The sequence below is a fragment of the Sinocyclocheilus grahami genome, unplaced genomic scaffold, assembly GCF_001515645.1.
Source record: "Sinocyclocheilus grahami isolate Dianchi unplaced genomic scaffold, SAMN03320097.WGS_v1.1 scaffold299.1, whole genome shotgun sequence".
Lineage (NCBI taxonomy): Eukaryota > Metazoa > Chordata > Actinopteri > Cypriniformes > Cyprinidae > Sinocyclocheilus > Sinocyclocheilus grahami.
Window position 1 is genome coordinate 381,446 of NW_015505478.1, and position 16,043 is coordinate 397,488.

A 16,043-nucleotide genomic window follows, 5' to 3' on the forward strand; every position below is an offset into this window, starting at 1 on the left:
AGTATTTGGTCAATAACAAAATTTCATCTCAATACTTTGTTATATACCCTTTGTTGGGTATGGGCTATTTTACAATGAATACAGCTTATCTCATCAGATGTCAGGAGTAAGATCCATAAGCGGAGATTTAGCTAGGGATAAAAGATTTAGCTTTGGGTGTCAATAAAACAGAAATCGCTTTGACAGAGCATTTGATGTACAGTAATGTGTAAGCTGCATTTTGAAAGCGTAGAAAGAGCCATGTCAGATTGAAATTAAGTAAGAATACAGCGATTTCCTGGACCTGTCTTTCACGATTCAGAGTGGCTTAGAGAATATACTTTAAATGCCAGAGCTTTGAATCTTGATCTAATAAAATAAAAAATAAAAAAATTAACAAAGCAACTGTTTGTCAGTAGATTTATGTCAGTAACAGTGGTATATGTGATTGTATTCCATTTAGCGGTTTTGTGTAGAAAACACTGCAAAATGGTGAGAAGAATAATACTTAAAGTGGCAGTTTCTGTCATTATTTACTCACCCTCAAGTTCTTCCAAACATGTGTGTTTATTTCTTCGGTTGAACATAAAAGATATTTGGAAGACTGTTAGTAACCAAACAGTTGCTGGTCCCCATTGACTTCCATTGTATGGAGAATAAAAAAATACTATGGAGGTCAATAGGGACCAGAAACTGTTTGTGGTTACTTAACATTTCTTCAAAATACCTATTTCTTTGTATTTTTTAGAAGACAGAAATTCATACAGGTTTGGAACAACATCAGAATGTCTTTTTTGGGTGAACTGTTTCTTTAATGTAACAAACTATTTGTTTTATAACATTGTTAATAATAATCAAGCAAAACAAAGACCCTTCTAGATTGACTTTTCACAACAATTCTCATAATGTGCTTTTATACCTGACCCGAGCTGCTGCCATCATTTTTACCCATGCAGAAATTTTTTAATATACCATTTTATACAAGGTATACGGTCAGTAAGAGTTTATTTATTTATTTTAAGAAAATGATAGGTTTATTCAGCAAGGACACATTAAATTGACCAGAAGTGACAGTAAAGATGTTTATAATGCTACAAAAGTTTTTTTTATGTATTTCAAATAAATGCTGTTATTTTAAAATGACTATTCATCAAATAATTCTAGAAAAATGTATCACGGTTTTCACAAAAATATGAAGCACAATTGTTTTCAACATTAATGTTTCTCAAACACCAAATCGGCATTTTAGATTGATTTCTTAAGGAGTCATGTGAAACATGTGAAACACAAAGTAATGATGACATCTTAAACAAATATTAACAAATATTAAAACAGAAAAGAGTTATTTTAAATTGTAATAAGATTTCACAATATTTATGTTTTTACTGTATTTTTAATCAAATAAATTGAGCATGAGATTTGTCTAAGAAATCTTTCCAGCCCTAAACATTTAAACAGTATAGTGTAGGTTTTTGATAAGTTTAGATGTCTAGTTGATGTCAGCTCTATTGGGAGCTGTCGCAGTCGCTCACTCATGAAAAGAGAGATGTTCCCCTAGGTGTTCAGTCTGAGAGTTTGGAGGTGCTATGAGTCAGTGTGAAACAGCACACGTCCTCGGTGTCAGGTGAGAAGTAACTACAGCAGAATCTGCCTGCACCTCCTCGTTTACAGCTGCGAGGTCAGAGGAGGAGGAACTCCAGTCCCTCGGGCACACATCGGCTTCCGGAAACCATATTTCTGCTCACTCCGTCACTTTCATGCACCCTTAAAGTATGCTTTTCAATCTTGTTCTTTCTTCCTCTCTCTCTCTCTTTTGTCGCCATTGCTCCCTCGCTTCTGCTCAGTAACTGGTAAAAATAGTGCTTCATAAATCATGCATTCTTTTCCAGAGCAAAGAGAGAGGCGGCACACTTTAAAAGGAGAAATGAGAGAAAGAAAGAGCACATTCAATGAGAGGTTTGATGAGTGAGATGTCACACTGCTAGATAGAACATGGCCACAGGGCTCTTCACACTGAGATGTAATATCATTGTTTTACAGCAGAATTAGATTCAGGTAAGAACGAGAATCATTCTGGAAACTTCTGAAGGTGCTAAAGCCAACAGGATGAAAAATGGTTAACAGCCACCAGAACAGACACCACTGAAAAGATGTAGGTTTAGTTTTAATCAAACTATACAGTGAAATAACTTGGGCTCCTAATCAGTTGTTCTTATTTAGGAAAAGTCATTGATTTATTTGTTTATTGTAAATAAATATGAAATAAATAGTCTTGAGGCAGCTATTTTTATTTCAAACTAATGAATAATAATTATACATTTTTCTAACTATATTTAATATTTATATTTGTTCACGGAAAATAAAATGTCCAATCAAATACTTTATGCATAAATAAAATAAATAACTGCTAACACATTACAATAAGGTTTCTTATTTGTTAACTTCATTTGTTAACATGAACTGACAATTAACAGTATTTCTACAGCATTTTTTCATCTTTATTAATGTTAATCTCAACGTAACTAATACATTTTTAAACAATAGTTAATGCACTGTTAACATTTTTATTAACTAACAGCATCAAAGGTTAAAAATGCTGTAAAAATGTATATTGCCCTTTGTTAGTTAATGCATTAACCAGTGCGAACAAATGAAACCTTTCATTTTAAAATATAATATAAAAATATAATTGTATTACTTTTAATACCTGCTGTATATTATAGTTGCAGGAACAAAATGTGAATGTTTACACTGCGTGTTCAAAAAAATTAAAATGCACCAGTTGATATTTGTTTAGACAGACCCTGTTTGTTGTGATTTAAGGTCGGATCAAATTTTATTCAGAAGTCTATGATAAATTATAAATGTATCTGAAGGGTACATATACATTTTCCTGCAACTGTACATTCTGACAGCTGCGATTGCTAGAAATATTCCTAGGGGTTATTCAATGGTCTTTTAACTTTAGCAGAGACATGTCTCTATCGTCCATCCTCAAATCTACACCCATGCACCTTTGGCTTAGCAGTGGCATTCTGACACATTTAAAATGTCAGTCTTCCTTGAATTCATTCCTGCACAGACCATCCTAGAACACAGGTTATGTCTAGGGAGGAAAATCATAGTCACTCGGCTCGAATCAGTCCTGCAGACGGCACTTTACAGCCAACTGACAGACAAACACACATGCACAAACACCATCTTCAGCCTAATTGGCCATTCTCCCTGTGACATGTCCTTTGTATCTGGGTCGACAGCTGTTGATCACAGAGAAGGGAGAAATAAGAGCGCAAAACCCCTTTTCTTCAGCACTGTTCCCTTGAAAAGAAAATGCAAACAGAAAGAGCTTAAACACAGATAATCACACACCAGAGTGAAGACTGGCATGGATGTCACAAAGTTTCAGAGCTAAGCTCTATAGTTGTTGAACCCAACCAAGGACTTTACTATATTTGTGAAGCTTTAGCTTTCAGAATTCAAAAACTGTGTGGAAAGGTCACACACCTACACATGTGCTCTAACCATCAGTGTTGGAGAGTATATATATATAAAAGCATCAATGCCACAAACTTAACTACATTTTCACTAGTGTCGGTACTTCAGCTGTAGAAGCGTAACGTTAACATTTTTTATTTTTATAACATTGTAAATGCTGCTTTTTGTTACACAGAATGCCTACAGTAATCAAATACTGTCACTGACCTGTTTCATACAAACTCAGGAATTCAAAAAAATATTCTCAGTACAGTAGTGTTGGGAAGTCAGGTGTATTACATAAATTAATCTGTTCAAAATAATTCACTAAAATGTAGCAAACTAAGCACATGCCTTGTGCTTTATATATATATATTTTTTACATTTTACCTTATTTGTATATCTGTATAGTTGTATTTTGTATTTTGTATTTAATCTGTACCTATCTGTATTTATGTTATCTGTATGCACCAAGGGTCTGAGAGTAACGCAATTTCAATTCTCTGTGTGTATGTGCTGTACATGTGGAAGAATTGACAATAAAGCAGACTTGACTTGACTTGACTTGACTAAAGTGTAGCAAAATACTTAGAGCAGTTAAATTCTGCTGTATTTTTGTGCTAAATAGATTCAGGTGTTTCTAGATTTACTACTGTGTTTACCACTTTACCAATTCATGTTCAATGCAGTCACCCAATCCACATTCTTTTTATGCCAAATAAATACTACTCTGACTGTAAAAAATAAATATCATCTAAAGATATTGTCTATTTAATGCATTAAAAACTGCATCCTTTCATAGTTTCAGTTTAGCTGTTAAATAATAAATAAATAAATTCACTGTTACGTATTTTAAATTATAAGTAAATATTAGCTACATTTCTAAGTATCTTCCTCAACAGCATGTTTCCATCCTGAGTGTGAATTTATTTTATGAAAAAAGTCAACGCAAAGTGACTTTTTGATGCACGTCTAGGAATTTATTTGGTAAATGTGGGATAGTTCATGCATGACATGCAGAAAAAAAGATATTGTGGCTATGAATTAAGAATTGATTCCTGCAACTTCATCTGTGGCCGCATTTTATTAATTTACTTTAATAAATTTTAGTTCAATTGTGGTCCAGATATGATTAATTTACTCCTTCATTTTAGGTGAATTGAGGCCACTGTGTACTAATTTGTTCCTTCATGTTAATTTAGCTAAATCTTTGCCACAAAATCTTGTTTTATTCCTGAATGTCATGTGTAAAGCTTCATATTTGTGCGTGTCTTCTTGCTAAATAATACATCTAACCAATAACAAGTAAGTGCAGGTTTTTTTTGGTGGAGAACTATTGTTTATGTGATGAATATAATACATGGATGCCCAGCTAGTGCTAAACTCAAACTTGAGAAACTCTCTCTTCGTCACACGCGCTGTCCCGTTATTAAGCAATAAAGTACAGAACCAGTTTCCCAAGCATCAGTGTCAACGCCACTTTACACTGAAGGATGCATTACCATATATATGGAGGTCTGGCTGAACATACAAACACCTGTACTGAGTAAACACAGACTTTAATATCGCATCTCTCCCAGATATCCAGAGCACGGATTTACTGACCGTTTCTAGAGCACATATATAGACAGAGACAGGAGAGATGTGGACATTTAGATGTGGAAATATTATCATTCTGTGTGATTGCATATATTAACAGCTTATGGCAGTGTATAGTGAGGTTATTTTTACATGTGCATCACACTGTAGTGCTTTAATGTGAGGTTACATGGCCAAAAGTATAAGAGGTAATAGTTCCTCCAGGACCCTGCTGTTAAAACTTCACAGGAACCCCACCAAGCAGCTCGATTACCCCTTTAGGAATAAATAACATGTTGGTATTCCTCTTATCAAAGGCCTCTCTGATCTCCACAAATACTGCGTGAACCAAACACAGCCACAGTTATAAACACCCACTCACTCACACACACCCACGCCGTACCGGCATAAACCTAAGGTGGAGTATTTTACACACTGTGGAGGAGGGGATGAGTGGAGATAGAGCTTTGATGAATAATGCGAGTACATTGCAGTGCGGTAAGCGTGTGTATAAGTGTCTCGCGCTGATGGGAAACTCAGTGTTAAAGTGGAAAGTTCAACATGTCGTCCCCGTCATGCAAAAGCAGTACAAGCTCCACCATTGCTCACGTTCAATATTTCATAAGCACTTGCCCTCCTGATCTCACTAACGTTCGCTAGAAACTGAAGAGTGTTATTGCTCTTTAAACTCCTACTGCCCCTGCAAAAGGGCCATCAGTGAGAAAGGTTCATCGGTTCCTGAGTAAATGTTTGGGTAAAAATGTTTTAGAGTGATCTTATGCAAGATGAACATCTGAAATGGTTACAGAAGGAAAATGAGGGGAGAATTGAACACTCTTCCACAAATAAACACCTATCCTGTGACGAACCTTCTCTGATTCATTTGTAATATTGCAACTTTTGTGGTTACTGAAATGTTTTTACAAAGTCCCTATTAAGACAATGTGATGGAGAAAATATGAGATTGGTGAAATTACATTATATCTCAATGCTCTCAAAATATTTGCGCTGTATTGCCAAAGTATTGCCTTCCCCCAGAAACTTTCCATCAAGTCAAGTCAAGTTATCTTTATTTATATACCACTTTATACAAGGCAGATTAAGTTGCAACAAATGTTTGGGGAAATAAACTTTGCATTTTCTCACAAAAGCATTAAAATACAGTTATTTTTTTCAACTTCATCACCAGTTTTGCACTTGCCTGCAAAAACGCTAAACTTCTGTGAGCAAAAAGTTTTTTGTGGAAACATTTTTACGATTAAATTCAAAAACATTGAAACATAATCTTCACTCCCATGTAAATTTTCCCATTACCCTTACTGGGCTCTGTTGTTTTTGAAAGCAGTTTTAAAAAATAACAATGCATGTATTCTAAGATCACCAACCAATTTTTTTGGAGTACCACAATTAAAAAAAAGAATAATTATTGATCATTTTAATAATTATTTATTTAGTCAATTAAATAATTAATAATAAAGATACATATTATGTATTTTGTCAGTGTTTTTTTTTATTTTTTAGAAATATGAATAAATGAAAAATGTTACCACATTTTGTTTAGTTAGTAATACATAGTCAATTAAAGGCCAATTATAGGATTGCATTTAAACTGCCTCTAAAAAGACTGAAAAGTCATTAAAAAGTCTGTGTAAACTCCTATAACGATAATTGTTCTAAATGTATTTATTTAAAATCTTACAATTTTCAAATATTTATTCCTTAAAAGTACTAAAATCATAAAGGAATCTGAATCTTTAAATAGAATGTGATGTTAGACAGACAGATGAAGAGCTTGACTATATTTAGGCATGTAAATGTATAACTATATATAACTATACTGAAAGAGGTGTCCTGAAAAATCTTGATAGCTTTTTTGATTTTTATAGCCCTAGGCTCTGTTAACAGCCAATCAGAAAACTAGCCAATCAGTAACACTCTTTCCCTGTGAATCATTTCACTCGTTCTGGTCCGCTGACACTGGGTTTGCTGACATGCCTTTGGAGGTTGAGGTTTTGGAATGAGGGTGTTAGCAAAACGGCTGAAGTTGGCAAAATGGCTGGAATCGCCTACAGCGCTCAAATTCTCACCCCGTTTCTGAGACCAAGTGTCACTCACCTGTGCGCTGACTTTGCTTTTGGCCGCCACGGCTTGTTTGAAAGCCTGTCTGATGATGACGTGCAGTCTGAGCACCACGGCCTCGATGTCCTGATCCCCCTTCATGGCAGCGGCGAGTGACCCCAGTTCCTCCACGTACGCCCTCCAGTGAGGCTGCACCTCTGCTGCTCCCCCCAGACACGCCCCCATGGTGCTGACACACAGTGGGCGGCACGGCCGGGCCTCCAGCAGGCCTTGACAGTGCGGGCAGTACCAGAGCTTCAGCAGCGAGCGGCCGCAGTCCCTGCCCGCACGCAGGTGCTGGGTGGTGTTGACCACTTCGATGCCCAGGTTCAGCGCTTGCAGGAAGACCCGAGTGGCCAGGAGCGAGCGAGACAGCCGGGTCATCATCATCTTGGGAAACGACCCGAACGCAGAGGTTCCCCTCCAGGCCCCACGGAGGCATTCTTCCGAGATGCCCGTCACTGCCCCGTTTCCAAGCAGACGTCGGTAGGCGAAAGGAAAAAGGCGGGAGAAGAAGGTAGAGACCATGTAGTTTACGTTAGCATCCGAGCCCAGAATGTAGAGGGACATTTCTAGGAATAACTGTGTGACGGCTCCGCTGGCTCCGGCCCCCAAACCGGGAAACTCCTCTCGTAACAGCGTCAGAGTGGAATTACGACCCAGGCGGAGGACCATGTCAAAAGCCTCTGAAATATAAGAGAAACAAAGAGATGAATGGAAGAGTCTATAGGGCTGTCCACTAATTCTTATAAAAATGGTACAAAAGCTGTCACTGGGGCTGTACCCTTTCAAAAGATACTAATATGTACCATCTAGGTTCTAATATGTACACTAATATATACCTATAAGGTATTAATATGCAGCTTTTAGAGGTTAAAATGTACCTTTTGAAAGGGTACTGCTCCAGTGGCAACTTTTTTTGCACCATTAAGTTTAGTTGAAAAATAGTCCTAAGTATAAATGAAATGTTTGCAAAAGTCACAGACCAGAAAATAAGAGTTGGACCAAAATGGCAGACACTTGGATTATATCAATGATATTGTGTTTTGTGTGACAGACTTCAATCCTTTAGACATTTACAATGATTTTGACATTTACGCTCATTTACATATTAAGAAAGGGAACTTTATATGACTAAATGATTTCTTAGTGGCTCTCAAGTATGAAATTGGTCTAACCTGTGTCCATAATGCCAATAAAAATAAGTAAATGTCTAAATTTCCAGTTTAAGTGTGTATCTTTTGAACTGCCACCGACTTATCTTAGATGCAGCTCTAGAATATACATTATTTAAATTTCTACATATACTATTTATACTGTAATATAATTTAAATATAATCCTTTTATGATTATCTAGGCATCATACTTCAATGAGAAGTTGAAAGTTACAGTATGTGAATAAAAAATACACTACTGCTCAATACACTACTGCTTTGAACTTTCTATTCATCAAAGAATCCTGAAAAAAAATGTATCATGGTTTCCACAAAAATATTACGTAAACACTGATAATAAGAAGAAAAGTATTTTTTAGAGCATTACATTTAGCATATTTGAATAATTTCTGAAGGATCATGTGACACTGAAGAGACTGCAGTAACAATGCTGAAAATTCAGCTTTGCCATCAAAGGAATAAATAACATTTTAAAATATTAAAACAGACAACAGTTATTTTGAAATGTAATAATATTTCAAAATATTATTGTATTTCCAATCAAATAAATGCAGCCTTAGTGAGCAACTTTAAAAAAAAACTTACTGACCCCAATCTTTTGAAAGGTAGTGTAATTTGAAACATTAGCCCTAACAAGACAAATTAACACTCAAAGCTATTTGTTTACAAATTTGAAGGCAATTTGAAGGCTCAATGACAGTAAACTTCATATTAGGCAACTACACATAACATCGGCTTATGATCTCATAGCTAAGTTCTGCCTTAAGAACTATTGGTGCACTGACTTAAGTATAGACTAAGTTAGATACTAAGCTCTTAGTGTGAACTTTTTAAATGGATAGTGCAATTCTAACCAGAAGCAGCTAATCAAGTTTTTCAATGCTTACTAGGAACATCAAGCAGGTGTGCTGGAGCAGGCTGAAGCTGAACTCTGCAGGAAAGGGGCCCTCCAGGAACACATTTAGACACCCCTGAACTGAGGCACCAAACCTATTCATTGACACTCTTAAAATGTTACTGATGCAAAGAGTTCACTGACAAAAAAATGAAAAGAAAATACGCAATAATCCACAGAATCGTTTCCTCACAGATGCACACACAATCCTAATCCCTGAAAGATGATAAACAGTGAGAAAAAAGGAAGATGGAATTAAAGCTTCCCCTCTAGATGAAAACCATGATGGCCTTTTAAAACAACAAGGGTGCTTTTCAAGAGCCTTATTATAATTGATTTAAAATAACATTATAAATGCCTTTACTGTTACTTTTAATCAATGAAATGCATCCTTGCTAAGTAAAAGTATTCATTTCTTTTAATATGAAAGTTTTACTGACCTAATTGTTTCAAAAAAGTAAGTGAAAGTATAGTACAAATAAACATTTCAAACAGTAGTATGATACATAGCTATTATATGTGAGTGGAATCCAGTCATATTAATCTCAGTAACAAATGTTTATTTCGCATTTTAAGAATTGATTTAAAATAACATTATAAATGCCTTTACTGTTACTTTTAATCAATGAAATGCATCCTTGCTAAATAAAAGTATTCATTTCTTTTAATATGAAAGTTTTACTGACCTAATTGTTTCAAAAAAGTAAGTGAAAGTATAGTACAAATAAACATTTCAAACAGTAATATGATACATAGCTATTATATGTGAGTGGAATCCAGTCATATTAATCTCAGTAACAAATGTTTATTTCGCAAATTTTCTGTGCTTGTTCATTTTCAATTAATATAATTTACAGTAAAATACCTTTTTTTTATGTAATTGCATGCTATATTCTTTATATAGGCTACACATCTAAGGCTAAATTAATTAATTGCTGTTTATACATCAGTAAAACAAGACAAAACAGTCAATTTCTCATTGGCCCTCTTAGCAGCATGAAAACAAAAAATTGTTGTTCAAATCTTGAATAAATTATACACAGAAAGTGAGCATCGTGATAATATTAGAACGCCCCGATTACAACACAATCCTTCACTCAGTTAACACAGTTTCAATTGACTGTTTGAGTGCATATGTGCCATTACTGACAAAAATGAAACTTGGTTGGATTCCATTTAGCATTCTCTTTTATGCAATGCTGAAACATGCATTTATGGATAAAACTACACAATCATTATTATTGATTGTGGATAAATTAAATTAAATTAAATTAAATCTAAGTGGCCACTGCATTTACATGCTCAGCAAACATGCATGTGATTGGTTACAATGCTTACTGCTGCAAAAAACACAATATTTAAATTCTGACATAAAATAAAGTTTTAAATGGAATGATGAAATCTACACTTTTCACAATTAGTTAATCGTAGAAACCATATTCTTCAAATGCAGTTAATTATTCAAGTAAATTAAGTGATATTGTTCAACAATGTCATTATCACCTTTAGCATGATGTAAATGGACTACATTCTTGTCTGAGACCACAGGTTAAGCCCCACATCCAGACTAAGAGTCTATGCTTAGAGACCCAGACCAAGGCCTCAATTTAGTGTTCTTTTTTCTAAATAATTTTTTATGGTTTTTCTTATTGAGATACTACAGTAGAGAGATGACAGGAAAGCACTGGGAAGATAGAGGGGAGGGGGATTGGCAAAGGACCTTGAGATGGGAATCGAACTCGGGTCACCGTGAGCACAGTTGCACTATGTGTCGACGCACTAACCACGAGGCTATTGGCGCTGACCAATTTAGTGTTCTGAACAGATCTCAAAACCAAGATTGCAAGATTTAAGTCTCCATCTCTAACTGATCTCTATGACTGCCGCCTTCGAACACTATAATGCAAGCCATCAAATGCATACAGTCACACAATTTCACTTTTAATCATGCATAGACAAAGACTATATCCTGCAGCTCGGTGTTACTAATGTCTTGAGGTGTCTCTTCCCAAGCCACCAAGAACAAAAGATGGAGAACGAGAGAGAGAGCTCTGCTTCTTTCCTCTCTACTTCATCAATCTCTCTGAAAGCCTTGTGTAAGGCAGACAAAAGCCACTGTATCACTTACAAAGCCATAGTGGGCTTTAACAGAGGGAGAGAGCAGCTCGCTCTTTTAATGCAATGCTGTATTTGAGCAGAGGGGTCATACAGATCACTGTTGAATTCAGTCTGCTCTTGTTTCCTGCATCTGATCTGGGCTTCAGGTCCACGGGTGAGTCTGGTATCAGGTGTCCACTAATGGGGTGAGCATAAATATCTTACAAAAAACAGAGCAATTGTAAATATGGTGGTTGTGTTTCCAGTAGTAGCCTGACAGAAAATCACCACTGGATGAGAAAGCCGTCTGACAAGGAGTTTCTTATCAAGGTTATAACTTCAGGAGATGTTCAAGCGGTTCCATCGTTTGATTCAATGCTTGAATCTGCTTGAACTAATAAAATCTGCTATGTGCCTTAAAATGTGCTGATAACTACCATAATAACACAAAGAGTAAAATAATTTGTCATAAGTTGCCCATTCATAAACCATGACCAATATCATATATAGATAATGTACAGGGTCATACAAAACATCATAAGGGTAACACACATAAATAACGCAAAAATATGAACTAAATAACAGTATTTAAAGCGATAGTTTTCCCAAAAAATAAAATCCTTTTATTGTGTACTCATGCTGTTTCAAATTGTTATAGTTCCCTTCTTCCGTGGAACATAGAATGAATATATTATAAAGAATCAAAGAACTAAAACAACACTAAATCTCACTGACTTTCACTTTATAGAAAGAAAGAAAAAAGCAGAAAGAACATCTTTTAAACATTAATTTACTGTAGAATACATGCATTTTCTTGTTAAGTATTAAATAAATGTAAACAATAAATTATATGATAATTCAAACTACAGTATATATTTCTAAAATATTTGTATCCTGTTTTATTCATGTTATTGTATTTAAAAACTATCTGCCAATTCATTATTTCTCAGGCTGCTTCCCCATATTTGTTATCAGTATCTGTAAAACTCACTTTTGGTCAAGACTTCAACAGAAAATCCAGTTGCTTGTGTCCTGCTTTTTAAGGCAAAGCAATATTGCCGAACATACACGCCATTGACAAAGGATGAAGCTGTGTTTAAATTTTACATATACATCACGTCTGTTCTGTGTTGTAAAGAGGAAAATGATATATCCTTTCAGCTCACAAACTAAGTACCTCTTCAATCATGGTTAAGAGTTTAGATAAGAGATTCTCTGCTCTAGGATGTTTCACAGGTATCTGATTTCCAACCACTCAGGTGATTTATCATTAATGCCAATGGATGTGTAACCAAGGAGCTCTGATGGTGCTATATTTATGATCCAACAGATAGATGAACGCAAGCCAAAACCGTTCAGTCACAGCGTATGAATATGCATCAACGAGGGCAGGGTGAGTTATGACATCACAGGAGGCCAAACTTATGAGTGCAAAGTAATTAAGAAACTCATAAATATGTATGATATTACATTTAAGTCACTGTATATGATTTGTAAGCTGGCGAGTATCTTAAACACTAGTTATTAGAAGCCATTCGATAATACACAAATCAAACATACATGCTGCAAACTCAATAACTGTAAAAGCTTCATATGTTAAGCTTGTTTACCTTCAATAAATGTTTTTGATTATGTTTGTTATGGTAGTTTGGTCTGTGTGTATTGAAGGGCATGTGAAGGTAGTATTGCAAAAAGGCAGTATTGTGCTTCTCCAAGATCAAACCAAGATCAAGCACAAGGTGTTTTCAAAGTCCGAGAGACATTACCATCAAGACACTGACCACGTGACCCACACCTCATGACCCTTTACAATAATGGACTTCCCTAATTTCAGCAAGGACATCATTTTTCTCACTTCCTTTTGTGCACTTTAGAGGAATGGAATTTCATATTTTCGTTTGCAAGAATGACCAAAAATAACATTTACAGTAATGAATAGAATACACAGTTCACAAATGTCAGTGTCACAAATGTTATTTGATTATCAACAAAGAAGTACAGTAGTGTAGAATTCTTTATTATTTTCTTATTCATTTCATTCAAACTTCCAGGTTAATTTCTGGGTTAAAATGAAATTTAAAAAAAAATTATTACTTTTATGTATTTTATTATTAATAAAACAAGTTATTATGAAAATCTCAAATCTGATGACAGACAGACAGACGGATGGACGGACGGACAGACGGATAGATAGATAGATAGATAGATAGACAGACAGACAGACAGACAGACAGACAGACAGACAGACAGACAGATAGATAGATAGATAGATAGATAGATAGATAGATAGACGGACGGACAGATGGATGGAACCTGAATCATTCCTCTACTCCCTCTTTACTTCGTGTATTTATATTCAGACAAGGAAGCAGAACTGCACTGCTCCCGCTCCACTTTCTGCAGGCCATACAGCTATCAAAGCAGTCAGTTTGAAAGGTGAACATTTATAGAAGAGTATTAATTTAGATTAGACTTTAATCAATACATCAATCCAGCGAGTGCTCGCTCTAAACCAGTTGCGTGTTCTGACATATGCAGGGCCGCTGCGGTAATTCAAGCTGCTCAGAAGCGCCGCTCGGACATCCATCAGAGGCCCATACACTCATTATCCCCGCCAGGCGCAGATCATCAATAAATTAGCCATGCAACGAGCCCAATCAATTTCCCTGATGAAGTGTCACCTCTAGCCGCTGGGGAGAGTGATGGGGGGGAAAGCAGTGCCACCTGGCCCCTCCCCCGCCAGACCGCCACGGAGCCTGGAACCATCAACGCTAATAAAGTCTCTATCTGCCAGACGTGAGGCGCGCTTCATACATCAGCCGTAAGTTATGTGCATTCAGAACGGCTCCATTGATTAGGGCCGAGTTTGTTTGCCGTACGAAGGATAAGGGAGCATGCGATAACTCAGAGTGCCCGCGTAACTCGAGCGCCACACCTGCGAAGAGGTTTCAAATGGGTGGTCAGGGTCTGAATGCCAGGGGGTGATGAAGTAGCATGCGGGAAGCTGTAAAAGTGCAATGGTGGAGTGGTAAGAGGAGGATAATATTTCCCGTAAGTGAGGAGAAGGATTTCTGGTAAGGTCCCGATAGTATCGCTCCGGCCACGGGCTGGACGGCATTGGGTTACCAACACACTCACTCTCCACTGCCTCTCTCTCCACTCCTCACCCATCTCCATTGCCTGAGAGACCTCTCTCACTCATTGACAAATGCACTTCTGGGAAGACACAGATGATTAACCAAAGAACAGGAACTGCTCTCCTTCTTTGCTCCTAGATCTTATTATGAGAGAATCAAAGTGGGACATATATTGTAGCATGTGCACATGCATGTGATATCAACTTCATTTCTTAATTTTTCTTTTAAATCTGTTCTGACCATAAGTCCTCATTGTTTATTTCTTTTTTTTTTAAAGGATCAGTGGATGCAGCATTTGGCGCCAGGAACACAGACAGAGTGACCACAGTGACTTCTTTTTTAAATGGATCACATTGATTTCCTGTTCTGTGACTTTACAGGGGGCAAAGTTGAAAAAAACCACAACCTCTGTGCTGGATTGCAGCTGCTAAGCTCTTTAACAGTAGATGGCTAGTCCCATAGGTCCACACACACAAATTTTTGCTTTATACAAAAACCTGGCTCCACTTAATCTAAGTCTCGGTATGGACTGCATTGATTTCTGGATCTCAGAATGTCACTGTGAGCCAGTGAAGATAAGACAGCACTGCCTTTATACATACAGGTGAAATATCCAGGTTATGTTTCACTCTAGGTCACAATTAATTTAAATAAAATATTATGTCGCAATTACGTCACAATGCAACAAATCATAAATAGGCAACAGAAGCATCAAACCCATTCAAAATGAGGAGGCATTTTTAAACTAAATCAAAATATGTATTATTATTATTTAATTACTTATTAAAATAATTACTTTTATGTATTTTATTATTAATAAAACAAGTTATTATGAAAATCTCAAATCTGATGACAGACAGACAGACAGACAGACAGACAATAGATAGATAGACAGATAGATAGATAGATAGATAGATAGATAGATAGATAGATAGATAGATAGATAGATAGATAGACAGACAGACAGACAGACAGACAGACAGACCAGGACAGTTAGTGAAAAATATTGCATTTTCTTTCTGTAAAATATATACTTTTGTGATTTTGAGGCTAAATATGACCCAAAACCAAGAGATTCACTCACATGTATGCAAGCTGATGTGTAAGAGAGAGGTGATGGGACATATGTAGGCGAGTGGAGAAATGGGCGGTCTGTGATCTGGAGGAGGAGAGGAGAGCAGGTGAATGAAGCGCTCAGAGAACGTGCCAGTTCATGTGGAGAGAGACACTCACAGCCTGAGTGTTGGGCAGTAACGCGTTACTAGTAACGCGTTACTGTAACGCAGTTACTTTTGACAGTAACTAATACTGTAACGCATTACTTTTTAAATAAATTAACTCCGTTACCGTTACCATATGGTGCGTTGTCCGTTACTTTTTTTAATTAATTAATTTTGGCTGAAGTGTAGCCTACAGCCTAACCTGTTTACAGCAGCGACGCATTGTAGGATTGGTGGATGCCAACCACTGTAAACACGAAGACGCACTGTGGGCGTGTTTCCGTTTATTCAAGTATGTGCGGCAGTCATAGCGAGTCAAGGCGAGAGCAAGACAAGTTTCTCAAAGTGGAAATATGCTCATTATTTCACT

At 36.4% G+C, this 16,043-nt stretch overlaps 1 protein-coding gene across 1 annotated transcript in view; it reads right to left on the reverse strand.

Annotated features, from left to right (window-relative positions):
- Positions 1–15,610, reverse strand: part of LOC107601117 (glypican-3-like) — a 72,597-nt gene extending 56,987 nt beyond the window's left edge. The window contains exons 1-2 of the mRNA XM_016293148.1: positions 15,538–15,610; positions 7,147–7,835 (exon numbers count right to left, since the gene is read on the reverse strand). Of these exons, the coding sequence (XP_016148634.1) occupies positions 7,147–7,824 (678 nt within the window). The 5' untranslated portion in view covers positions 7,825–7,835; positions 15,538–15,610. The remainder of the gene's footprint in view (positions 1–7,146; positions 7,836–15,537) is intronic.
- Positions 15,611–16,043: the final 433 nt, after the last annotated feature.